Genomic DNA, 24,600 nt, shown 5'->3' with positions numbered 1-24,600 from the left:
GTAGTCTACAATCAATTGTATGAGATTAAAAGCTACGAACTTCTGTAAATGTCACTGGAAACGTGGTACTTGGAAACCTATAGTATAATTAATAAAAATGAAGTATAATATATACATTAAATTATTTTGATTGTACGTGCGACTTATATTACTGCATAAGTCGGAAGATGTTTATATTGCTATTTTGGTTGTTTCCGTTTCTTAAAGTAAAATACTAGGTATATTCATAGAGATTTAATTAGCACTCGCAAGAATGAATTTACGTAATTAATGTTTGCTTGTTTGCAGGTACTTGTCAAACTTTATGACTACCCGTCGAAGTGAAAGTATTGCCTGTAGAACAGAAGTAGCAATCCATACGTAAATGTGTGCATTCAAGTAGCGTCGGCACACAATATCGGCGGGTAGTATCGAGTATAGTGAGACAGAGGTAGATGGAGGCTTAGACAGTAATAGATGGTACCGACTAGTCAAACTCGAGGACTTCTGGAGTAGTCACCGATCATATAGTTCAAGAGAACACGTAAAAAGGGTTTAATTTGATGAAGGATAATCCTTATTTTTCTTTCCGCGTTAATCTTGATTTGTTTTATTTTAACTATCTTGAATTTCTTTTCTGCATTTATATAGCTTTGTGTAATTACATGTACTAGAAAACATAAAATTTGTAGCTACAAATTATTATATGTACGGCCTGTTTGAGTGTTAGTAGATAATACATAGCAAAAAACAACAGGTAGTAGAGAAAATGAAATTAGTGAAGGGTCTAGAAATCACTTTCAGAATATCTATAAAATTATTCAAGGACCTAGACCTTTTAGAGATCCCAGCAACTTCCTATAATTTTCCCTGCAAAAATTTGCGCGTATATCTTGCGGTAAACATACTTAAGTCATTTTGTATTTCAGAGGCTGCGTCACCTTGCGAAACTGTTTTTTGTGCATTTTTATTGATCATTTTCTTTCGACAGGCACATGTGCAATTTGCTGGAACGATGTGTCTTGGAGACAACACGGTGTCGACGAGGGATTCCCGAGGAAAGTTAGCCCACGTGTACTAGTAACAAGGACTCCACAATAAATACGCCAAGGAATTTTAATATTCGTTAGGTAGTGGCGTGGCCTGAGGATGGCGGTAATGTGCCGCCAAAACCAGTTGTGTGAGACAATAGAGACATTCTCAAGATACAGCTGCGGTGATACTTTTTCTCACACATATCATTAGCTGAAGTCCCTCGGCCATACAATAGGATGGACATCCATACAATGAATAGGATGATTCGCAACTTCTATATGGGAGTGCGCTTCGAAATTCTTTCACGTTCTGTTTCAAAACTTAAAATTTCTCGTTGACTAATTTCTCTTTGAACTCATTTATAATGGAAGCTGCCGATACTGCACGTCTTCCTGCACAACGGTTAACGAATTGCAAGCCATTCTTCTATAAAAAGTTCGCTGACAGGGGGTCCCTTGAGTGCGAGGTCGCAAAAGGCCAATGACGTTTACAGCATTCGACGCCTCACGTGTTATCTACCATGAAATCACAATATTGGCTGCTAATGGTAAGAGGGGGCGGGACTAGAGGTATCCAATGGTGAGCGCAGTATGAGGCTGCGGAACATAGTTCAACTGCTTAGTCGACGAGTAATTCACAACACTGCTAGTGGTGTTGATACAAGGCAGAGCAATGGCAACCATAAGCAAAGGAAACTTCGCATTATTCGTGCAGCAACAGTTACCGAAGTTGATATTTCTGCAGAAAGGAACCTAATGAATTTCACAGAGAAATGAGTGGCAGATGAAATATAGTGTTTCTGCAAGATGGAGTTGGTGGAATGTGTGGTGTCGTATACGCTCAACTGTGCGGACAATGGGTATGAGGAAATCATTGATAACAAGTACAAGTGACACTGAAACAGGTGTCGAGCCTTGCAGTCCATCATCCTTGTCAGACAGGGAGCGGTAAATCCCATCTCCAATGAAACTTAGTAAAGGACAATCGTTGTCGAAGAAGCGGGTACTACACATAATTACGTAAATGGAAGATCATCTGCTGCGTAGCAAAAGAACAATTATAAACAGATTTCGAATAAGTCCGCAGAAATATCACCGGTAGAGCATAAGAAAAAAAGCAGATATTCAAGGGAGGACAAGACGCACTTGTTACCAAAACTGGTGTTTGCGCCTTTCCAGGACGCTCGATGCAATTTTCAGGCTGTGCACAATTGTAACTTACTACGTTATGCACATCAAATTGCGCGCGAAATAGATTGTAGTGATTTCAAGGGAAGCAGTGGATGGTTGCGTAACTTCAAACAGTGCTACAGAATTGGAAGACGTACGATAACATTTCAAACAGAGAGTGAACTTGACGGTGCACAGCAAACTGCGGTATCAGCCCGAAAATTTGTAGAAGAGATAAACATACGTATCCTGTCGTTCAGTAAGGAAATTGGTTTTCATCTCCGACCAATCGGTATTTGAAGGGGAAAAGAATATGAATGGAATCCTGGAAATTAGAGGTGCCGAGAGAGATGTATCAAGATCAACCATGCCTTAACGCATTCATATAAAATTATGCCGACTGTTAATCTGGATGATAAATTGGCTGGAAAGTTATTTATTGTGCTGCAAGAAGTTGGAGGTACTCTGCCCCCTACGATTCTTTCTCGCGTGCGTGACCTTGCAAGGGCAGTAGGGAATATTTACGTCACAGCAAGCAAGAATGGGAAAATGGGCGTAAGAGAACTACAACTATGATATGCCTTTGGCCAATAGCTGGTCAAAATAGCTTGCTTTTGCTTGATTCCTGGTCTGTGTATAAAAATTATACTCATTTAGAGCAAACTATTCATCCTTTCATATGCAATTCATACCACCTGGAACTACTGAGCAAATTCAGCCGCTGTTTTTTCCCTGCCTATAAAACATATCATCGTACTGTCTGCAGCTACATCTTAAAGGATAGCCAGATTCACGATAAGCTCCGCGACAGATTGTTTCGCATTGGGTTGCATGCCATCACATTCCATCCGTTCACACAATCCCGTTACAACAAAATGATTCTATATGCATTTTTCAAGAGTGGATACCTAGCTGAACGTCCCGCTCGGTTTGTAACTCCCGGACAGTTCGCCTTCGATCTTGATGGTGCAGACCTTTGTGATCACAGTTGTGCGCCATTGTTCATTACGCGTTCATGGTGCTAGTTAATGTTATGTTCTGAACAAATGGCTCTGAGCACTATGGGACTCAACTGCTGAGGTCATTAGTCCCCTAGAACTTAGAACTAGTTAAACCTAACTAACCTAAGGACATCACAAACATCCATGCCCGAGGCAGGATTCGAACCTGCGACCGTAGCGGCCTTGCGGTTCCAGACTGCAGCGCCTTTAACCGCACGGCCACTTCGGCCGGCTATGTTCTGAACATTTCTTGAATGTCGACAATATCCATTTTGCGAAGGACGATCTCTTCACCTCCCGCAAACTCATTTTATGTCTCCCTCCATACTCTTATGGCGAGTCATTAGCAGATCGTAATTTCCCTGTCATATCTTTTAACACACACTTTCAAATCAAAATTATTGGTAACATTTTTGGGGAAACACCGATCTTAAAATCTACAGGGTGGTTCAAAAGTCCGGAAACACCCCCATAAAATTCAAATGGAGTAGCAAACAAGGAAATAGAGTCCCTACACACGAGGAACGGGAAGTGGCAAACTTTATAGGCTATGCCACCAACATGGCGGCCATCTTGAAGGCGCCGTCTTGGATTCAACTTCAAAATTTCAAATGGGAATGTGGTCATGTGACATATCAAACAGATAGAGGATTTCACCAGAAAAACAATACCGTTGTTATTTTAAACATAGCTTTATTCATTCTCGGGTTATAGCCAGTTACATGTGGCAGTGGTGGGACGCTCGGCAGCATGTGTGTAATGTGCCGAAGAAACATTACGTCGATGTTACACAGTCCTGAGAGACCACCAACAATCATAGGGATGACTCGATATGTTGTCCATTATGTTGTATTGTTAATGCTAACCTCCGAACCCAGTTCTGATGAACTTTGTTTGACCAACACATCTAGCTGAACTTGACCACACGCATCAACAATGCGCTGCTTTAGATAATGCAAATCCCGTATTTGCACAGAATAAACCAGTGCTTTGACATGACCCCAAAGATAAAAATCCAAAGGAGTCAAATCCGGTTAACGCGGTGGGCACTCCAGCGCTCCACAGCACCCTTACGACCAATCCGCTTCTGAGGAAACTGCACCTCCAGGTATGCTCGCATATTGTGCCCATAATGTGGTGGGGCTACATCATGCTGCAAGATGTCGGAAATGTCCCGTCCTCCGTTAACAACGAGGAGAACACTTCTTCATCCAATAACCTCAGATAACCGTTTGCTGTTAACGTACCATCAATAAAAAAGGTCCAACGACTTTGGTACCCCGCACATCACACGAAACCTTTACTTATTATGAGTCGACCGTTTTGGAAGCATCAATCCAGTGCGGATTTGTGTCGGACCAGTATCTGTGATTCCGCTTGTTCACTTCACCATTGATAAGGAAATTGGCTTCATCACTGAACAGCACCTGATAGGGGAAACGTGGGTGTATCTGCAGCTGCTGTGTCACCCATTCTGCGAACTGTGCCCGACGGTCTGGGTCATCCTCGTTCAGGTGTTGGAGCAGCTGAATTTTGTACGGGTGCCATTTGTGTTGCGGTAAAATTCGCAATATGGAGGTACGGCTAACCCACATTCTTGTGACAGGCGACGAGTACTCCGTTGCGGACTCTTGCTAAATGATGCCAACACGCTCACTGTTGTTGCTTCATCGGTGGCGGATTTTGGTCTTCCAACCTTAGGTTTATCTGCGACAGAACCTGTTGTTAGGAATTTCGGCAAAAGCTTGGCAACTGCGCTGTGAGTGATGGGCTGCCTGGTTGGGTGACGACTGTTGAAATCCTCAGCAATGACCCGTGTGCTTCTTTCTCCTGATATCAAGATGATTTCAATGCATTCTTCATGTGTTAAGGACATTTTGTAGCCTGTAAATAAGGAAACAATGAATAAAAGGTCAGCATGAGTAAATGATACCTAACAGTTAAACACATGGGATAGTCACTTTACACCGTTTCAGACCCAATTTTATGACTTCTCAGTACGTAATACTCACGCTGCCGAGCGTCCCACTGCTGCCGCAAGTAATTGGCTATAACCCGAGAATGAACAAAGCTATGTTTGAAATAACAACGGCATTGTTTTTCTGGTGAAATTCTCTATCTGTTTGATACGTCACATGACCACATTCCCATTTGAAATTTTGAAGTTGAATCCAAGATGGCGGCTTTCAAGATGGCCGCCATGTTGGTGGAATAGCCTATAAAGTTTCCCCCTTCCCGTTCCTCGTTTGTAGGAACTCTGTTTCCGTGTTTGCTACTCCATTTGGATTTTATCAGGGTGTTTCCATACTTTTGGACCACCCTGTATATAAAATCAGTGAAAAACAATATTGATCGCGATGGTTATTTTATTAAAATGACCGGTATCGGCGTAGGCTTAGGCCGTCTTAAGACTGCACCATTAGCTGAAGACGATGCGCAGAACAGTCAGTTGACCGCAGTCGCTGGAAATGCTCGTACTGATTTTACACAGTGTGACAGTTATTGAACTGTATGAAATAAAATCGTCATACCTTCCGAACCGATGCGTTGGGAAGTTCAAGCTGCTCGGTTGGCCGCGGAGCACGATGGGAAATAGTATGCACATGTTATGGTTTGGTTTAGCGACGACGCCTATTTCATTTGGATGGGTTCGTCAGTAAGCATAACTGGGGCGTTTGGGGGACTGAAGAGCAGCATTTCGCGATCGAGAAGTCTCTTCACCCTTAACGGGTGACTGTGTAGTGTGCAGTGTCCAGTCACGGAATAATCGGTGCGATATTCGTTGATGCCATGGTGACTAGCGAACGGTACGTGAAGGTTTTGGAAGATTATTTCATCCCCATTATCCAAAGTTACCCTGATTTCGACAAGATGTGGTTCTTGCAAGTTGGAGCTCGACCCCATCTAAGCAGGACAGTGATGTGCTGGAGGAGCACTTTGGGGGCCCAGAGGTCAGTGGCATGGTCCTCGATTGGCCGCCATATTCCCCGAATCTGAACACTCGCGACGCCATTTTGTAGTGCTATATTAAAAACAGAGTGTACAGCAATAAACCCAAAACTACTGCTGAGCTGAAAACAGCCATTCAGGAGGTCATCGACAGCATCGATGTTCCGACACTTCAGTGGGTCATGCAGAATTTCGCTATTCGTCTGCGCCACGAGTGCCAAGAGTGGCAGACATATCGAACATGTCATAACGTAAATCTGAATTTCTGTAGTGACGTTCACATGTTGAATAAAATGTAGTTTGTAACTAGTTTACGTTTTTTTTCATATACTTCGATAATTGTCACCCTGAACATTCAAATCAGTCTTACTAAAGACTGAACTTGCGACCACGCGCGCAAGGAGTTCCTTGTGAGTAACTGCTGCCGTTCAGCTTGTATGAAACCACGTTATTAACCACAAAGTCCAGGAGGGGACATGTAGATTGGGATTACATTTCAGCATTTGAATACTCTTGTAGAGTAGGCTGAACAAAATTAAGCAACAGATACTGTATATCGTTACGACTGTCTTTTTATAGGCTAGGACTACATACAGAATTATTCCACAGGATGACACAATGGGACATAACAAAGTTAAAGCGAGCAAAACAAACAACCTTCTGCGTCTCAGTGATGTTGGCAGTCTAGCAACGATCCTTCATCTCTTCGACATTCTTCTCTTACTACCCACAGAATTGTGGCATACCCCATGTGGCTTCTGGAAGGAATGGAGAGGAGCCAGAGATCGAGTTTAAGATTTTATGACGTTGTTTCTCCCCCTGCAACGTCTTCGTGATCTGATTTGAAAGCCTTTGTCGTGCAGTGTGGTGTTATTACCTACCACCACTTATCCCATAACAAGCTCTTGTGCACTGTTGCATGACTGTAAAATGAGCCATTAAAGCCAGCAGCTGTTTCGGCGCCTGCTGTTCTTACCTCCTGAGTGACGGAGTCGTCGACGGCCTGGGCCACCTGGTTCATGAGGCCCATGAAGTACTCGTCGATCACTCCAGCTCGGTACAGGTCGTACGGCTTGCGGATCAGTTCAGACAGCCGCTTGGACGCTGGAAGCAGACAGAAACTCAGTTTCCGTTATAGAATAAGAAGACGAACTGGGCATACAGAAATGACCGGTACACTGAACAGGCTACAATTAAGAACACTTTCTTTTTGGAGACAACATCGTTTTGCATTTGTTTGTAGAACATCGGATGACGAACACAATGAAAACCTGATGATAACATGGTTCTCATGTTCCTGTTTTAAGCACGCGCAGTGCCATTATATGAATGTGAATGAAAACTCTAATAAATATCTATGAAATACCGAAATTTTACTAAGCGGTACGACTGCGAATAAATGTGATTTTTGTAACGATTTTGTTCCATACCCTAAATAGAAACATGCTGTAGATTGTTGGCAATAAGTACTGTTGATTGTCGCACTAAAGACGAGTAGGATATCAGACAGAGATAAAATAACTTAATATATGATAGTAACCTGAGGCCCAAACATAAAATGAGTCGAGTGAAGTTCGTGAGTTTTCCATTAGTAATTAAGATTTCCATTAGCAATTAAGCCGATTCAAATGGCACTTGGATTTAAAAGTGACCTTGTGGGTGCTGTAATACTGATACGTTGTGGACGACTTGTTGAGATTACTTATTATGAAACAGGCGATAGCACACAAGAACAGGACAGGACAGAACAGAACTGTTATACAGTTTAGGACTGTTTAATGATATATATCTTATATGAACCGGTAGATAATAATCTGTACGAAGTTTTGCGTATGAACAAACACAATCAAGGCCAAAATCGCTCCAGGAAGGCCATTTGAAACTCATGTTTGGAGACGTTGAAGCGTACGAAATACCTTCTGACTTCTTTATCACTGCAGACGACATATTGGTCGACAATTACATACTGAAAATAAAACGAGGAAAACAGCCGACTGAGCAAAGGGAAAGCAGGAAGCGATGGTGACTGTGTCTATACCTATATCCACATCTATATACCGACAACCACCTTACGGTGGGAAACGGAGGGTACTTTGTGTACCATTTTCACGTTCCCCGTTTTCTGTTCCAGTTTTGAATGGTCCGGTGTGTGAGTTTGAACCTCTCTAATTTTGCGTTCACGGTCTTATTTGCAATATGTAGGTAGCGGGGAGAAATATGTTGTCTGATTGTTCTAGAACTTACGCTCTCGGATCTTTCAACCGCACCCTGATCCAAAATGCCTCCGCTGCAGTGTCGGCCAGTGGGCTGAGCATCTCCGTAACGGTTTCGCGCTTACTAAACGAACTTGTAACGAGACGTGCTACTCTTCTCTGGACTTTCTCTATTTCCTCTGTCAGTCCTATCTAGTACAGATCCAAGACTCAACAGCAATATTCAAGTACTGGTCGAAGGAGTGGTTTGTAAGCCACATACCCGATGATGGACCACATTTCCTGAGGATTCTTCCCACGAATCACAGTTTGGCATCTGCCATACATGCATTTAGTTTTCTGTGGTCGCTCCACTTTATACTGCGTGGTACTCACTCTTCTATATATTTCATTAATGTCACTTCTTCCACTAATTGCTCTGCAACTGTGTAATCATACAATAAAGGGTCTTTCCGCCTGTTGGCAATACGTTACATTCGTTTACCTTGAAGCCCTACTGCCAATCCCTGCATCAACCGTCGATCATCTGCAGGTCATCCAACATTTCAGTAAAATTCTCTAGAGTCTTCTCTGTATACAACAGCATCATCCGCAAAAACTGTTAAGGAACTTTCGAAGTTATCCACAGGGCCAGTTAAACACACACACATAAAAAAGAGTTTTGCATCACCTCGGTTCTGAGAGTTACGGAACCTGCACAGAAAATTGGAATAGGGATCAACATAAACATCATTTCCGCCCTTTTTATTGCTAATGAAAAGCATACATTGCATGTTGTACCACCATACAGCGAGACCTTCAGAGATGGGGGTCCAGATTGCTGTACACACCAGTACCTCTAATGCCCAGTAGCACGTCCTCTTGCATTGATGCATGCCTGTATTCGTCGTGGCACACTATCCAGAAGTTCATGAAGGCAGTGTTGGTCCAGATTGTCCCATTCCCCAACGGCGATTCGGCGTAGATCCCTCAGAGTGGTTGGTGGGTCACGTCGTCCATAAATAGCCCTTTTCAATTTCTCCCAGGCATGTTCGAAAGCGTTCATGTCTGGAGAACTTGCTTGCCACTCTAGTCGAGCGGTGTCGTTATCCTAAAGGAAGTAATTCACTAGATGTGCACGATGACGGAGCGAATTGTTGTCCATGAAGACGAATGCCTCGCCAATATGCTGCCGATATGGTTGGAGGATGGAATTCACATATTGTACAGCCCCACATAATGCCACTTCAAAACAGCAGGGAACCTCCACCTTGCTGCACTCGCTGGACAGTGTGTCTAAGGCGTTCAGTCTGACCGGGTTGCCTCCAAACACGTCTCCGACCATTGTCTCGTTGAAAGCGTATGCGACACTCATCGGTGAAGAGAACGTGATGCCAATCCTGAGCGGTCCATTCGGCGTGTTGTTGGGCCCATCTGTACCGCGCTGCCTGGTGTCGTGATTGCAAAGATGGACCTCGCCATGGACGTCGGGAGTGAAGTTGCGCATCATGCAGCTTATTGCGCACAGTCATAACACGGCATCCTGTGGCTGCACGAAAAGCATTATTCAACAAGGTGGCGTTGCTGTCAGGGTTCCTCCGAGCCATAATCCATAGGTAGCGGTCATGCACTTCAGTAGTAGCCCTTTGGCAGCCTGAGCGAGGCATATCATCGACAGGTCCTGTCTCTCTGTATCTCCTCCATGTCCGAATAACATCGCTTTCGTTCACTCCGATACGTCTGGACACTTCCCTTGTTGAGAGCCCTTCCTGGCACGAAGTAACAATGCGGACGATATCGAACGCGGTATTGACCGTCTACGCATGTTTGAACTACAGACAACACGAGCCGTGTACCTCCATCATGGTGGAATGACTGGAACTGATCGGCTACCGGACCCCCGACGTCTAATAGGCGCTGTTCATGCATGGTTGTTTACATCTTTGGGCGGGTTTAGTGACATCTTTGAACAGTCAAAGGGACTGTGTCTGTGATACAACATCCACGGGCAACGTCTATCTTCAGGAGTTCTGGGAACCGGGGTGATGCAAAACTTTTCTTGATTTGTGTATTTTTGGAATTGTAATGGTCTATTGATATCAGACCTACATCAGTGTTTCACCCATGTGTAAAAGTATGATTTATGTATTTATGACCGTAGCGATGGTTTTATTTAGTGTCAGCAGCAGATGGATAATGCTGTGATAGTGTTCAGGGAACGGATGAATGCTAACTGCCTCGACATATCGCCTCATAAATCAGCTGCGTGCGTATATATAAGATATACGCTTAACGAAACAAGAAATATAATATTAGGATTCTGTATATTCGCGGTCAGAAGAATGGCCAAGTATTAGGGCTTTACATCGATCATAAGCTAAAATGGCCCCATCACATTAATCGTGTAATTAAAAAATGTGAATGTGCCATAAGCATACTTCGGCCTGTGGCAGACGTTTGCTGGAGCATACGCAAGAATCTGCATTAACATACTATATATCGAGAGCTAAAAAAACCTTATGTGGATTACGGATGCATCTATTCCTGTTCAGCAACGCAACATACATTAGAGAGCCTCGATAAGCTATGCCATTAGAACTACGAAGGAAATACATTATTGTCAAATTCCTCTTGAAATGTCTTCACTTCTTAAATGACAATTTATTAGCACAGATTAGATATCTCACTGCAGAGTGCTATACAGTCAAGTATTGGATTAAGAAGAAACTATCACCCTCATCAGAATTTTAATTCAATACATCGTCTTTCCGTGAATACGTCGGCACTTCCCAAAATACTAGCTGCTTCAATACGTCCTACGCTAACAACTTAGTCAAGCTGAATATCAAGACACACGCCTTCCATACAGGGAAGATTCACTGAATGGGAAGGTTTTAGCTGACAGCCTAGCAACATGACCATCACCAAGACAGATGTACACAGATGGGTCTAAACAAAAAGAAGGGGCAGGAAGTGCATTCATAGACGGCAAGACTAATAGAGGAGGCAAATTCAAGGTGCCGGAAGTTGCAGCAATACTTAGTGTAGAACTCCTAAAGATTTCAGAGGGACGTAAATACCAAAAGAAGTACAAGAAGAAACAGTCGTAATTTTATCAGACTCACGCTCTGCACTGATGCTATTAAAATGCTACGACGCCAGCAATACCACAAATTAAGTGCTATATCGTCTTCCAGATACAGTGCAGGTTTCCTGTGTAAATATGGCGACCGCCATGTTATGGGTGAAAGCGCACAACGGAATAACAAGAAATGAAAAATTAGATACTCTGGCCAGGAAACCGTATGCACTGCTTCAGTGAAATACTATAAAAAGCTACCCGACGAAACTCTTCAAAACATAAGGACTATAATTAGGGTCCGATGGAATGAAAATCTGTAACAGATTTACGAAATTAAAGGGAGACACAAAGCTACAATGTTTTCTAATCTCACATCATTTCCTTGGTACCAAAACCACAGATACGACGGAAACTTTATATTGAGAATGGAACGACTTCGCTTCAATCACGGGAGATTCCGGCAACATATCTACGTCCTCAACATGGTCACATCTTCGTTTGTGGATGGTACAGCGAGAAAGATGTTCCTTTCGGCTGAAACAACGAAATTATTACAGCATATCATGATCTCTGGAAATGTTTTGCCTACAAACATCAAAACCATTTTAGCAACAGAAGACATAAAACTGTGTAAGCTCGTATACGATTTTATAACAGAGGGTCAAATAAGACAATAGGAAGAGAGAGTTTGTTACAGCTTGATATATCAAATATGTTAGCTTACTTATGTCGGTTACTTAAGTTCATTTTAAAAGGATGTAAGAGACAAGTGTTGTTTTTTATCGACTGAGGTTGGCTGTGTTTGTGATGCCCGAAAGCCATTAATAAATTTAAAACAATGTGGTCCTATAGCACTCGCTTGGAGTATGCCCGAAGTTACTGTTACGTCAGAATTTTATCTCGGTTGAGGATGATATGCTGTGGTCTGTTAGCTAGAAACTCTTCAATCCAATCACCCAGCTATACTCATAATTCGTAAGTTTTTACTTTGTGAAATTCACAGGTTACAATCATTACTGAATACTTGAAAAACTGTAAAACATTATCTTACTTTTTGCGCAGTGTTTAGACAACGAGTTTAAGAGGAAACAAAATTAGCGCCTAAAATGTGCTCTTGCATCAGGAGACTGTGTCTGCTCACACATGGGGCTTTTGGAAGTAACAGCCCTTGGAATGAGATTGGAAATACTGTAGTACTATAATACAAGACCATGACTTTCTCTCTATTTGAAAATATGAGCAAGGTGGGACGAAACGAAGAAATTTTCCTCAGACGAAAAATGGCTTACTTCTCGCGATTTCTGACAGGAGCTCTTTATTCGTTCAAAGTAACGAGTTCCATCAAAAGCGGGTCTCGTATTGATTCCATATTTCTAGATTTCAGAAGGCTTTTGACACCGTTACTCAAGAGCGGCTTCTAATCAGATTGCGTGCCTACGGAATATCGTTTCTGTTGTGCTACTGGATTCGTGTCCGTCTCGATAGCTGAGTGGTCAGAGTGACGGATTGCCGTCCTAAGGGCCTGGGTTCGATTCCCGGCTGGGTCGGAGATTATCTCCGCCCAGGGACTGGGTGTTGTGTTGTCTTCATCATCATTTCATCCCCATCCGGTGCGCAGGTCGCCCAATGTGGAGTCGAATGTAATAAGACCTGCAACAAGGCGGCCGGACCAGCCCCGCAAGGGGCCTTCCGGCCAATGACACCAAACGCTCATTTCCATTACTGGATTCGTGATTTCCTGGCAGAAACGTCACAGTGCTTAGTAATCGATGGAAAAACTTCGAGTAAAACATAATTGATATCCAGTGTTCCCCAAGGAAGTGTTGTAGCTCTGCTGTTCTCAATCTACGTAAACAATTTAGGAGACAATCTGAGCAGCTTCTTAGATTGTTTGCAGATGATTCTGTTATTTACAGTTTGTATTGTGTTGTACTGTATTGAACCGGGAACCGGAGAGCCTTCGTCCCGCCGTAGCCCTCAGTGGTTTACAACCCCACAACAGGCCACAGCAGTCCACCCGCCCCACACCGAACAAAGGGTTATTGTGCGGTTAGGCCACCATAATGAGGTTGCAAAAGTGCTACACCATTTCGATTACAAAACTAAATAAGTCACCGTTAAATGGCAACCTGAGTGCAAAAATCTGTGAAATTGTCCGTATGCTGATAGTCGGTGCCACATAAAAATTATCTTTTATCTTAAGTGCGCCAAAAATAATTTAATAATACTGAAAATTTGTTTTGTTTGTAATCTATGTTGTTGAGAAATGTGAAATATAAAACCAAGTTGTATGCAGTGCGACTCCACTGCCATTTAAATGCAGTGTGGTCGCTGTTGCTGCCTCTCCTCCCTCTTTGCGCTCAGGCAGCATGATGTGGCGATGGGGGAAGTGTGCGGTTTGCCACTCGTATCAGAGCGTGGCTCTTGAGCCGAAATCTTGGCAACCCTTGGTCTACAGTAACAACACTAACAGATGTTTACTGCTTGCTGGATCTATGAACGATAGCAGAGGAATGTGTCTGCATTTGTTTACTGCATTATGTTGGGCGTCGGTAATGTTAAAGAATTTGCAGTAGAATAGCTGTGTCTCCCAATAGCGAAGATGGAAAGTGCTCATAGCTCTTGAAGTGTGCATGTTACAGCCCATATTTGCCGTACATTTTTCTTGTTTGGTTCATACTACCATTTCACAAAACACGGAATACCTTTTTAGGGCTCGTAATATTGTATTCTATGTATTTTGGAAGCTAAGGAGATGCTAACAACAGGCTTGCAAGACTACAATACGCATAATTTGTACGTTATCAAATGGGTAATTTTAGTCACTTAAGTAACTTTTATTTTCTTAAGCAGGGAACATAAGACGTCCAATGATGAGAGAAACATGTTCGAAACACACGATAAAGCGTTCAACTGAAACAAAATGAATAATGAAAGTAGCAGCAGTACAACACAAATAGTCTGTTTGTAAGAGTGACAGTAACTACATTCCGTCCCATAGCCACTGTTAAATAAAACGTTACGAATTAGGACTAGAAACGGTTTTAGGTATCCTAATCAATACAGTGGGAGGTGCAGCAGAGACAGAATGTGAGCGTGGTTACCGATGAACCTGTGGGCCTTGCTCCAGCGCTCGACGGCGGTGGGCAGCAGCGAGTGCGCGAACCGGAAGGCGGCGCCGGCGAACGCGTCGATCACGCCTGGGTTCACGTTCGGGTCGTAGCCGTCCCAGTAGCCCTGCAACACAATCACAGTGCAGTGAAAAAAAGAAAAGATAGAGGTAAAGCCCACATAGTCGAATCACATTGTTATGACATCTGGCGTCGTTGTTGCAACTGACACAGTGCCGTAGACAACTGTCCTCATAATTGAGAAGAGGAAGCTTCAAGTCGCCGTCCAACCATCATGATTCCGATTTTCCATAGGCTCATTACATTTCAAAATTTACGTCATCGGGACGATTGACCTTCCTTCTTTGTTCCTTCTGATTGTAAGGATATGAAATGTATCGAAACTTTAATCACGTGTGGTATTGTAAGAAACGTACACATAAAGATATCGAAAGAAAAGTATCGACATCTTGAGGTATTGATATTTATTTCTGAGAGAAAGACTTGATAATCTCTATCGGCTCCAATCACTCCACCTTTGTTTTTAAAAGCTATCAACAATAGAAAGAGACAGTCGAATCTTACAAGTTTTAAATACAATAAAACGAGCGTTAAATCAAATAATGTTTTTACTTTCCTTACAAATTACAAAATTTAAAAGTTTTGAGCTTTAAATATAGAATTAGGTTATATAAAAAAACCAGCTGAATAGTGTCCAAAAATAAATACATTAGATCATAGATAAACTTCAAAAATGGTTCAAATGGCTCCGAGCACTATGGGACTTAACTTCTGAGGTCATCAGTCCCCTAGAACTTAGAACTACTTAAACCTAACTAACCTAAGGACAGCACACACATCCATGCCCGAGGCAGGATTCGTACCTGCGACCGTAGCGGTCGCGCGGTTCCAGACTGTAGCGCCTAGAACCGTTCGGCCACTCCGGCCGGCCATAGATAAACTTCCCATCGTTACTCGTTACAGCACTTCTAAAACGACATTTTACCCAGTCGTTTCGCTGGTGAGCTGTTACGTGACTTTGACATCGCACCGCCTGGCTTTAAAAATAATCACCCAGAGAGCACTGATGTGGGTAGGAATGCCAGGTAGCCGTTGCTTAGCTTGGAGGAGTGTCATTTTTTAATAACGTAATTTTTGAACCCGGTTACCTCAAAACTGTATATTTAAAAAAAAAATTGGCTTCTTTCTTCTGTCCTTGTCGTCTCGTATTTATACTAACAAATATGTGGTAAGTTCCTATGGGACCAAACTGCTGAGGTAATCGATCCGTATGTTTAAATGGCTCTAAGCACTATGGGACTTAACATCTGAGGTCAGCAGTCCCATAGACTTAGACCTACTTAAACCTAACTATCCTAATGACATCACACACACCCACTCCCGAAGCAGGATTCGAACCTGCGGCCGTAGCAGCAGTGCAGTTCCGGACTGAAGCGCCTAGAACCGCTCGGCCACAGGGACCGGCCCGTAGGCTTACACACTACTTAATCTAACTTAGCTAAGGACAACATACACACCCATGCCCGAGGGAGGACTCAGACCTCCGACGGAGGGAGCCACGCGAACCGTGACAAGGCGACTAAGACCTCGCGGCCACTAACAAATATGCACGGCTTTATTCACTCTCTCATTATGTTGATAAACAAATAATTTTATCTTGCTGTTTTGGTGAGGAGTTTTCCCAAAAGCTTTTTGATTTATGAAGTCTTTCCGGAAGACTTCAAACTTTTGGAACAGATTCCGCATCTGACTTCATTGTTATCCACTTTATTAAATTACTGCCAATTGCACTTCCGTTAGACGTCATTGTGCCTGCTGATTCGGTAATTCTTGCACTTAAACTGTTTTAGACGAAAAAAGGAATGAGAATCAAGTAAGTCGAACCGTGAAATAAAGGGGATTCCAGGTGAAGGAAACATCGTCAAGTATGGAGAAGCGTCGCCAATGTTTAGTACATAAACGTAGCTATACGTTTTCGATATTAAGAGCAAAATAGAACACAAAGTAAGAACTGTTACAGACTACTACGACATATGAACAAAAATCCAGAGGTTGGTGAATGTGGTGGAATGGGAGGGGTCGTAGAGGGTTGAGGAAGTTACTGTTTCCCACTAACCACAATGCATCGTCTCCTTCCCTCCCTCTGTAGCCTGCCGCCCTTCCCTTCTTATCCTCTCATTCCCTACTCATCACATTCACCACCCCAGGATTTTTGTCCATATTCGATAGTAGTCCATGCCAGTACTCATTGTGTACTTTATTGCCCTTTGTACCCATTTCCCTTTAATCATTGAGAATAATGTGATACGGGGGTCACACAGTGGAAGACTCTGCAGGAGAGACGCTCAGTAGCTCGGTACGGGCTTTTGTTAAAGTTTCGAGAACATACCTTCACCGAAGAGTCAAGCAGTATATTGCTCCCTCCTACGTATATCTCGCGAAGAGACCATGAGGATAAAATCAGAGAGATTAGAGCCCACACAGAAGCATACCGACAATCCTCCTTTCCACGAACAATACGAGACTGGAATAGAAGAGAGAACCGATAGAGGTACTCAGGGTACCCTCCGCCACACACCGTCAGGTGGCTTGCGGAGTATGGATGTAGATGTAGATGTAGATGTAGAAATCGGTACGCCTAACGTAACGGTTAATTATCGCCGGCCGGTGTGGCCGTGCGGCTATAGGCGTTCAGTCTAGAACCGCGTGACCGCTACGGTCGCAGGTTCAAATCCTGCCCCGTGCATGGATGTGTGTGGTGTCCTTAGGTTAGTTAGGTTTAATTAGTTCTAAGTTCTAGGCGACTGATGACCTCAGAAGTTAAGTCGCATAGTGCTCAGAGCCATTTGAACCATTTTGGTTAATTATCTATAGTCGAATTGCTTGCGGAGTGGCAACAGTCTCTCGAAAGTTGGCTACACTGCACTTTATCGGAAGGTTGAGTGCAATTGTGAGTTCTTGCGACAGTTGTTTTGAGAAGCTCGTATTGTTGAGTTGTCACGGAAATTGAGCAGTTTGCATTAGAACAGTGAATTGATGTGGTGTGTTACATACAGACAGGCTCCACAAGGAGTATGGAGATACTTCAAGCTTCCTGGTAAGAAACACCGCACGACCAGGACTATTCTCAATTTGTACAACAAATGGAGGGTTGTAGGATCTGTTCAGAATTCATCTAACAGGCGACCGACACTGAGGACTATGGACGGAAATCGCATGGATATTACGAGAGGTTCCCTCGAGACGGTAAGGATATTATCGCAACAGATTGATGTATCTCGTACATTGTGTCGTCGTGCGCTGAAAGATATGAAATTAAAAGTCTGTCGCGTGAGTGTGACGCAAGAGCTGAAATTAGAGGATCAGGAAAAAAGAGTTCATTATTGTAACTGGCTGTTAGCATCAACTGCTATCGGTTATTCGGACCCCTTGCTTTACTTCATATCAGCTGAAGCCTGGTTTCATTTATCAGGTTGTGAAAATTCCCAGAATTGCAGATACTGGTCGCAGGACATCCCATAATTCCGCTTGAAGAGCCTCTCCACTAAGAGGAGATGGGGGTTTGGTGAGTGTTGTCCGGAATGCGCATTATTGGCCCCATATTCTTCAATTACACGTTAAACAGTGCTAGATATCTAGAGAACTTTGACCCCTTCTGTGCACAATTAACAGATGCAGAGAATCTGTATGCTATATTCCAACAAGATGGAGCATTCGCCAACACAGCTAACCAACGTATGGCCCTCCTCAGCAACGTGTTCCCTGAAGTCAGACTTGTCAGCCGATGCCTCTGGCCCCCAAGGCCCCCAGACTTAACCTCGTGTGAGTTTTATTTATGGGAAACACTAAAAAGCGAAGGGTATGCCGACTATCCTCAATAATAGACGATCTTAAACCGAACGTTGCTAGAGAAATCAACAACATCACGTCTGCAGAAACACAGCGTGTTGCCGGTAATGTCATCACACGAAGTCAGCGACGTCTGAATGCCCACTGCCACCACATCCAGCATCTGTTATAAACAGGAAACTGCATGTTTATTAATGTTACTATTATCTATTCTTTTTAGTTAGTTCATCGTTACTTTTATCTCGGACGTAAGGCGTACCGGTTTTATGTGGAACATCCTGTATAAGGTTTATTGGTACATACCTTCTTCGTGCATGTTTCATTACCAGTTTGTGTTAAGATATCTTAAATAATATCATTATGGATTGTGTAGTTCAATGCTTTTAGGACAGTCAAATGTTGGATTTACGGATTTATCTCCATATCTTTAGAGTCTAACCCACTTGGTACATCACTACATTATATTTATTGTTTTATACCTATGTAAAATTGAAGCATTCCAATTTCCTGTTTTTCGTAAAGATACATAATCTTTAAATGTACTGCTAGAGGCTCTAGCTGATGTGTGGACTGTCTCTTCTGTCTTGAGTTGTCTGACGATGGCCTAGAAAACCGAAAGCCGGTTCACAACAAAATATGAAATAGATGTTATTGTGGAACATCAAAACCGTGTATGTCAGTTTTTATATCCTCTGTTTACAAGGAAATTAGATTTCCACAGAAGAGTCCCCCATTCTCTACCACAGAACGGGTTTACGATACTTCGTCAGGGAGGAAACAGCGAAATCCTCTAGCTAGGCAATCTGATAACCATGTGACTAAAAAGGTCTGACAACGTTTGTCAGGTTACTACCACAAGCACCACGTAGTTCGCACCCCTGATTCACTACACTTGAATCCAGTAGGGCGACTGTAGGTTGAAATCGATCTTCGTATTTACTCTCAGTGCCTCTGCAACTCATTCTCCATGTTCTCACCTAAATTGTGGGCATTATAGCTTTAGAAGTCTTTGATACGTCGTAGCATTTTATTAAGTCATACCCACTTAGTTGATTAGTTGTTGTTGGTGCTACATTGGGTGACAGCTCGAGATATGAGCCAACGGGCTTAATGTTTTGACTCGACTGTTGACACGTAACTCCCAAGACTAGAGAAAGAAAGAAAAAGAGAAAGGAAGAAGTGATTATATTACAATTATAGAACAAAATATTATCCTTCACAAACCTCTTTCTGCGAGAGAAGTCCGAATTTCTCCATGACCTCCTTGCCAAGGATGATGGGCAGGAATTCGTTGTATGTGATGTGCTGGATCTCAGCTATGACGATACGACGTGCTTCCTGGAACGATATGAAAGTAATGTTAATGGTAAACCCGAATGCGAGGTCAGGGATGCTCCCAAAGTTTCAGTGGAGTACCCTATTCACAAACGCCTGAGACAGTGACAAAACTTTTAAGTGTGTTTAAGTACCACACTCGCAGCCGATTTAGTAGCTATAAGATCATAACACCGAATCAAGAAATTTTGTAATACTTCTTTCTATGTAGCAACCTTGTACCTCTATAATTCAACGTGTGAAAACTATGTTTGCAAAATAACAAAATGGTCTGATGTCCATAGGAAAATCAGTATTTCATTTTAAAAAAAACCATAAACAACCTCTTTACACAAGTGCAAGACAACGAAAGGAATGTATTAAGCAAACAAATTTCACCTATATTTAATTAAAATTGCAATTGTTTCCCGAATTAACAGCCTTAAAATGAATACTACAGTTTTTGATATTTTATGAGTGCTGGTTTGAATTAAACGCGGAAGAAATCGGTTTTCCACGAAATCGCATACATTTAAAGCGGTCAAAATTCTGTTAACCATTCGTTTAAAAGTCTCATCGAATTTTCCTACTGAAGTGCCACGAGTTTAAACTGGATGCCACTGGGAATTTGACGCGAGGAAGCGCGAGGACTGCAGAGTGAATGTTGAGTTAATTCACGTTACCTAGGGTGAGTAGATCTGTGTGTTTCAGTGATCGACAGGGCTACGCTGGCGGGAGCTGTGCTCCTTGACCTGTGGGACTCCCTTCTTGGGAGTACGTGAGTGCCAGCCACATTGGCCATTTAAGTTGGGGATTATGCTATACGGCCGGTAAGCTGTAACTGTTGTGGTTTTCTGTCTGAAGACTGGTTTGTTACATCTCTCCACGCTATTCTATCCTGAGCAAGCCTCTTCATCTCCGAATAACTAATGCAACCCACATCCCTTTGAACCCGCTTACCGCATTCGTCTCTTCACCTCCCTCTGCAAAGTTTTCCTCCACACATTTCCCTCCAACGCTAAAACGATGACGCCTTGATGCCTCATAATGTGTTCTATCAACCGATAGACAAGTTGTGCCACAAATTTCTTTTCTCCTCAGTTTTATTTAGTACCTCTTTAGTCCCGCCATCTATCCATCTAATTTTCAATATACTTTTGTAGCACCACATTTCAAAGCCTTCTGTTCATTTCTCGTCTGAACTGCTTATCGTCCACGTTTCACTTCCGTTCAATGCTACACCACAGACAAATGCTTTCAGAAAATATTTCCTAACAAATTTACACTCCTGGAAATGGAAAAAAGAACACATTGACACCGGTGTGTCAGACCCACCATATTTGCTCCGGACACTGCGAGAGGGCTGTACAAGCAATGATCACATGCACGGCACAGCGGACACACCAGGAACCGCGGTGTTGGCCGTCGAATGGCGCTAGCTGCGCAGCATTTGTGCACCGCCGCCGTCAGTGTCAGCCAGTTTGCCGTGGCATACGGAGCTCCATCGCAGTCTTTAACACTGGTAGCATGCCGCGACAGCGTGGACGTGAACCGTATGTGCAGTTGACGGACTTTGAGCGAGGGCGTATAGTGGGCATGCGGGAGGCCGGGTGGACGTACCGCCGAATTGCTCAACACGTGGGGCGTGAGGTCTCCACAGTACATCGATGTTGTCGCCAGTGGTCGGCGGAAGGTGCACGTGCCCGTCGACCTGGGACCGGACCGCAGCGACGCACGGATGCACGCCAAGACCGTAGGATCCTACGCAGTGCCGTAGGGGACCGCACCGCCACTTCCCAGCAAATTAGGGACACTGTTGCTCCTGGGGTATCGGCGAGGACCATTCGCAACCGTCTCCATGAAGCTGGGCTACGGTCCCGCACACCGTTAGGCCGTCTTCCGCTCACGCCCCAACATCGTGCAGCCCGCCTCCAGTGGTGTCGCGACAGGCGTGGATGGAGGGACGAATGGAGATGTGTCGTCTTCAGCGATGAGAGTCGCTTCTGCCTTGGTGCCAATGATGGTCGTATGCGTGTTTGGCGCCGTGCAGGTGAGCGCCACAATCAGGACTGCATACGACCGAGGCACACAGGGCCAACACCCGGCATCATGGTGTGGGGAGCGATCTCCTACACTGGCCGTACACCACTGGTGATCGTCGAGGAGACACGGTACATCCAAACCGTCATCGAACCCATCGTTCTACCATTCCTAGACCGGCAAGGGAACTTGCTGTTCCAACAGGACAATGCACGTCCGCATGTATCCCGTGCCACCCAACGTGCTCTAGAAGGTGTAAGTCAACTACCCTGGCCAGCAAGATCTCTGGATCTGTCCCCCATTGAGCATGTTTGGGACTGGATGAAGCGTCGTCTCACGCGGTCTGCACGTCCAGCACGAACGCTGGTCCAACTGAGGCGCCAGTTGGAAATGGCATGGCAAGCCGTTCCACAGGACTACATCCAGCATCTCTACGATCGTCTCCATGGGAGAATAGCAGCCTGCATTGCTGCGAAAGGTGGATATACACTGTACTAGTGCCGACATTGTGCATGCTCTGTTGCCTGTGTCTATGTGCCTGTGGTTCTGTCAGTGTGATCATGTGATGTATCTGACCCCAGGAATGTGTCAATAAAGTTTCCCCTTCCTGGGACAATGAATTCACGGTGTTCTTATTTCAATTTCCAGGAGTGTATATCCGACGTAAACAAATTTCTCTTTCCCAGAAACGTTTTTCTTGCCATGCCGTTGGCTCTTCACGTTTTATGCCCTCTCTCCTTCGGCCATTAGTTTACAAGTAATCTATCAATGTAAAAATCATCATTCTTACAAACCTCAGAGCAAGCCTCGGACCAAAACCGGAAACCATAGACACCGACCATCCAAGGAAAATGTTAAGAATTATGGATTAAAGACATACTCAATGTTACCACATGGAACGTTCAGGGTCTGAGGACAAGTAAGACCGATCAAAATACTCAAAGATTGTAATATCAGTATAGCAGCTATTACGGAAAAATATCTTGAAAGGTACTAAATATCTAGAAGATTACTGTATGCTATAGAGTGCTATAGAGTGTGTGCTATAGAGTGGAGGAAGACCTGAGGAAATAGCTTGTAAGGAAGAGGCAGTATTTATAGATAGAAAATGAGAAGGTAACGTTCGGTAATATGCGCTAGTACTCGAAAATATCATCTCAGTGAGATTGAAAATTGAGAGAGTCTGCTCGCTTTAATGAACTAAATATAACCAACACACTGTTTTTAAAGAAGAGAGGTCTACATAAATACACATGTCTGCACGAGGCCACAGATCTTTCATTGATTATATAATAGCAAATAGAAGTCTACCTTATGGGTAATAGACATGGAAATATATTGGGGCAGGAAGTGAGTACGGACCACTATCTTGTTGAATCAAAGACCCAACTGTTGGAAAGATGGAAAAAACAGAAGAAGGGAAGAATGAAAGAAACCTAAACAAAATCTTGAACGTGCATGTGCTTCAAAAAAAGAGTTTACGGAATCTACATCAGTGCAGGTTAGTTAAGCTAGTCCAACAGACATCATCAAGGGAATATCTAAATCAAGAATGAAAAACTATTAAAAATAACATAATACAGTTCGCTAAAGAAGTACTAGCTGAAAAACCCAAAACGAATGGAAAAATAAATTCTGAAACGAAGAGATAAGAGAAGCCGTAGAAAATAAAATAAATAGAACATGTAGAGAGTTCCTGCAGAAACAGACTGAAGAAGCTAAAGAATGATATAATTAAATCAGAAATGAAACAAAAAAAATAGACAGCCACATAGATTTTCATGGGGTAGACTTATAAGTAAAGTCAAACATGATATTCACGGTAGAGAGGAAGTATCTTATAAGCTTATCTGCATCTAAAAAGAAGAGGCAAAGATACTGCAACTGTAACTATCATTATTCAGAAGACTGGATAAATCATTGTAAGAATTCGTGGTTTAATCAGGATGCAGAAGAGGCAATGGAAGGAAAAGCAGAAAAAGGGACGACTCTAACAGATTTGATAGAACCAATACAGGTATTGAAGGAAAAAATGGAAAAGCAGGTGGATCAGATTGCATTAACTCACAATTGTTAAGACGTAGTGGACATTTCTAGGATTCAGTATGCTCCGTCTCTATAAAATGTGTTAACGTTCAGGTGAAACCTCAGACGGATGAAGATGTGCTAAAGTTGTTTCACTGTTTAAAAAAGGAGACAAAGTAACACAACTACTTATTGGGGAATCTGTCTTATGGGTGATTATTGTAAACTCTACAGCAGTATAGTTAATGAAACGCTTCGAAACATCTCTGACTCAGTTTTATTAGAGCACCAAGGAGGCATCCATAAAGGAAGATCCAGTAGCAACAGTGTTTTCATTCTAAAATAAGTCACGCAAAAAAGGACGAGAACTAGCGTTTATCGACTTTGAGAAAGCGCGACGAGGTAATCACACAGGACAGTGGAGACAAATTATAAATAGCGGTACACAGACCAAACAGGATCTGAAGATATAAAAAAACAGCTTCTTTTTTACGAAAACCATGTAAGGACTAAAATAAATATCAGTAACAAAACAATAGACCAAGTGTTCCGCTTCGAGTATCTAGGATACGACGTAACTTTTTAAGAAGAGAAAGGCACAAAGAAGAAAATTTACACTTATCAACATATATGTGGCACGATACGAAGCACATTAGAGTGTAAAAGGAGAAGCGAAACCTAAATGAAATTTTATAAAGTCGTAGCACTATTCACAGGACTAGTATATGGAGCAGAAATTTAGACAGTATGAGCAAAAGACATCAGAAATGAAGTTCTTTTGATCAGTGAAAGGCAATACATGAGAAGACAAAATAAGAAATGAAGAAATAAGGA

The 24,600-nt window shown here is 43.0% G+C and overlaps 1 protein-coding gene across 1 annotated transcript in view; it reads right to left on the bottom strand.

Moving 5' to 3' along the window:
- Positions 1-24,600, bottom strand: part of LOC124624402 (peroxidase-like) — a 299,356-nt gene that overhangs the window by 29,239 nt on the left and 245,517 nt on the right. Inside the window, exons 11-13 of the mRNA XM_047149105.1 lie at positions 19,612-19,725; positions 14,512-14,644; positions 7,110-7,237 (exon numbers count right to left, since the gene is read on the bottom strand). Coding sequence (XP_047005061.1) covers positions 7,110-7,237; positions 14,512-14,644; positions 19,612-19,725 — 375 coding nt within the window. The remainder of the gene's footprint in view (positions 1-7,109; positions 7,238-14,511; positions 14,645-19,611; positions 19,726-24,600) is intronic.

The sequence above is a fragment of the Schistocerca americana genome, chromosome 1, assembly GCF_021461395.2.
Source record: "Schistocerca americana isolate TAMUIC-IGC-003095 chromosome 1, iqSchAmer2.1, whole genome shotgun sequence".
NCBI lineage: Eukaryota > Metazoa > Arthropoda > Insecta > Orthoptera > Acrididae > Schistocerca > Schistocerca americana.
This window is presented reverse-complemented; position numbering and strand designations above follow the sequence as displayed.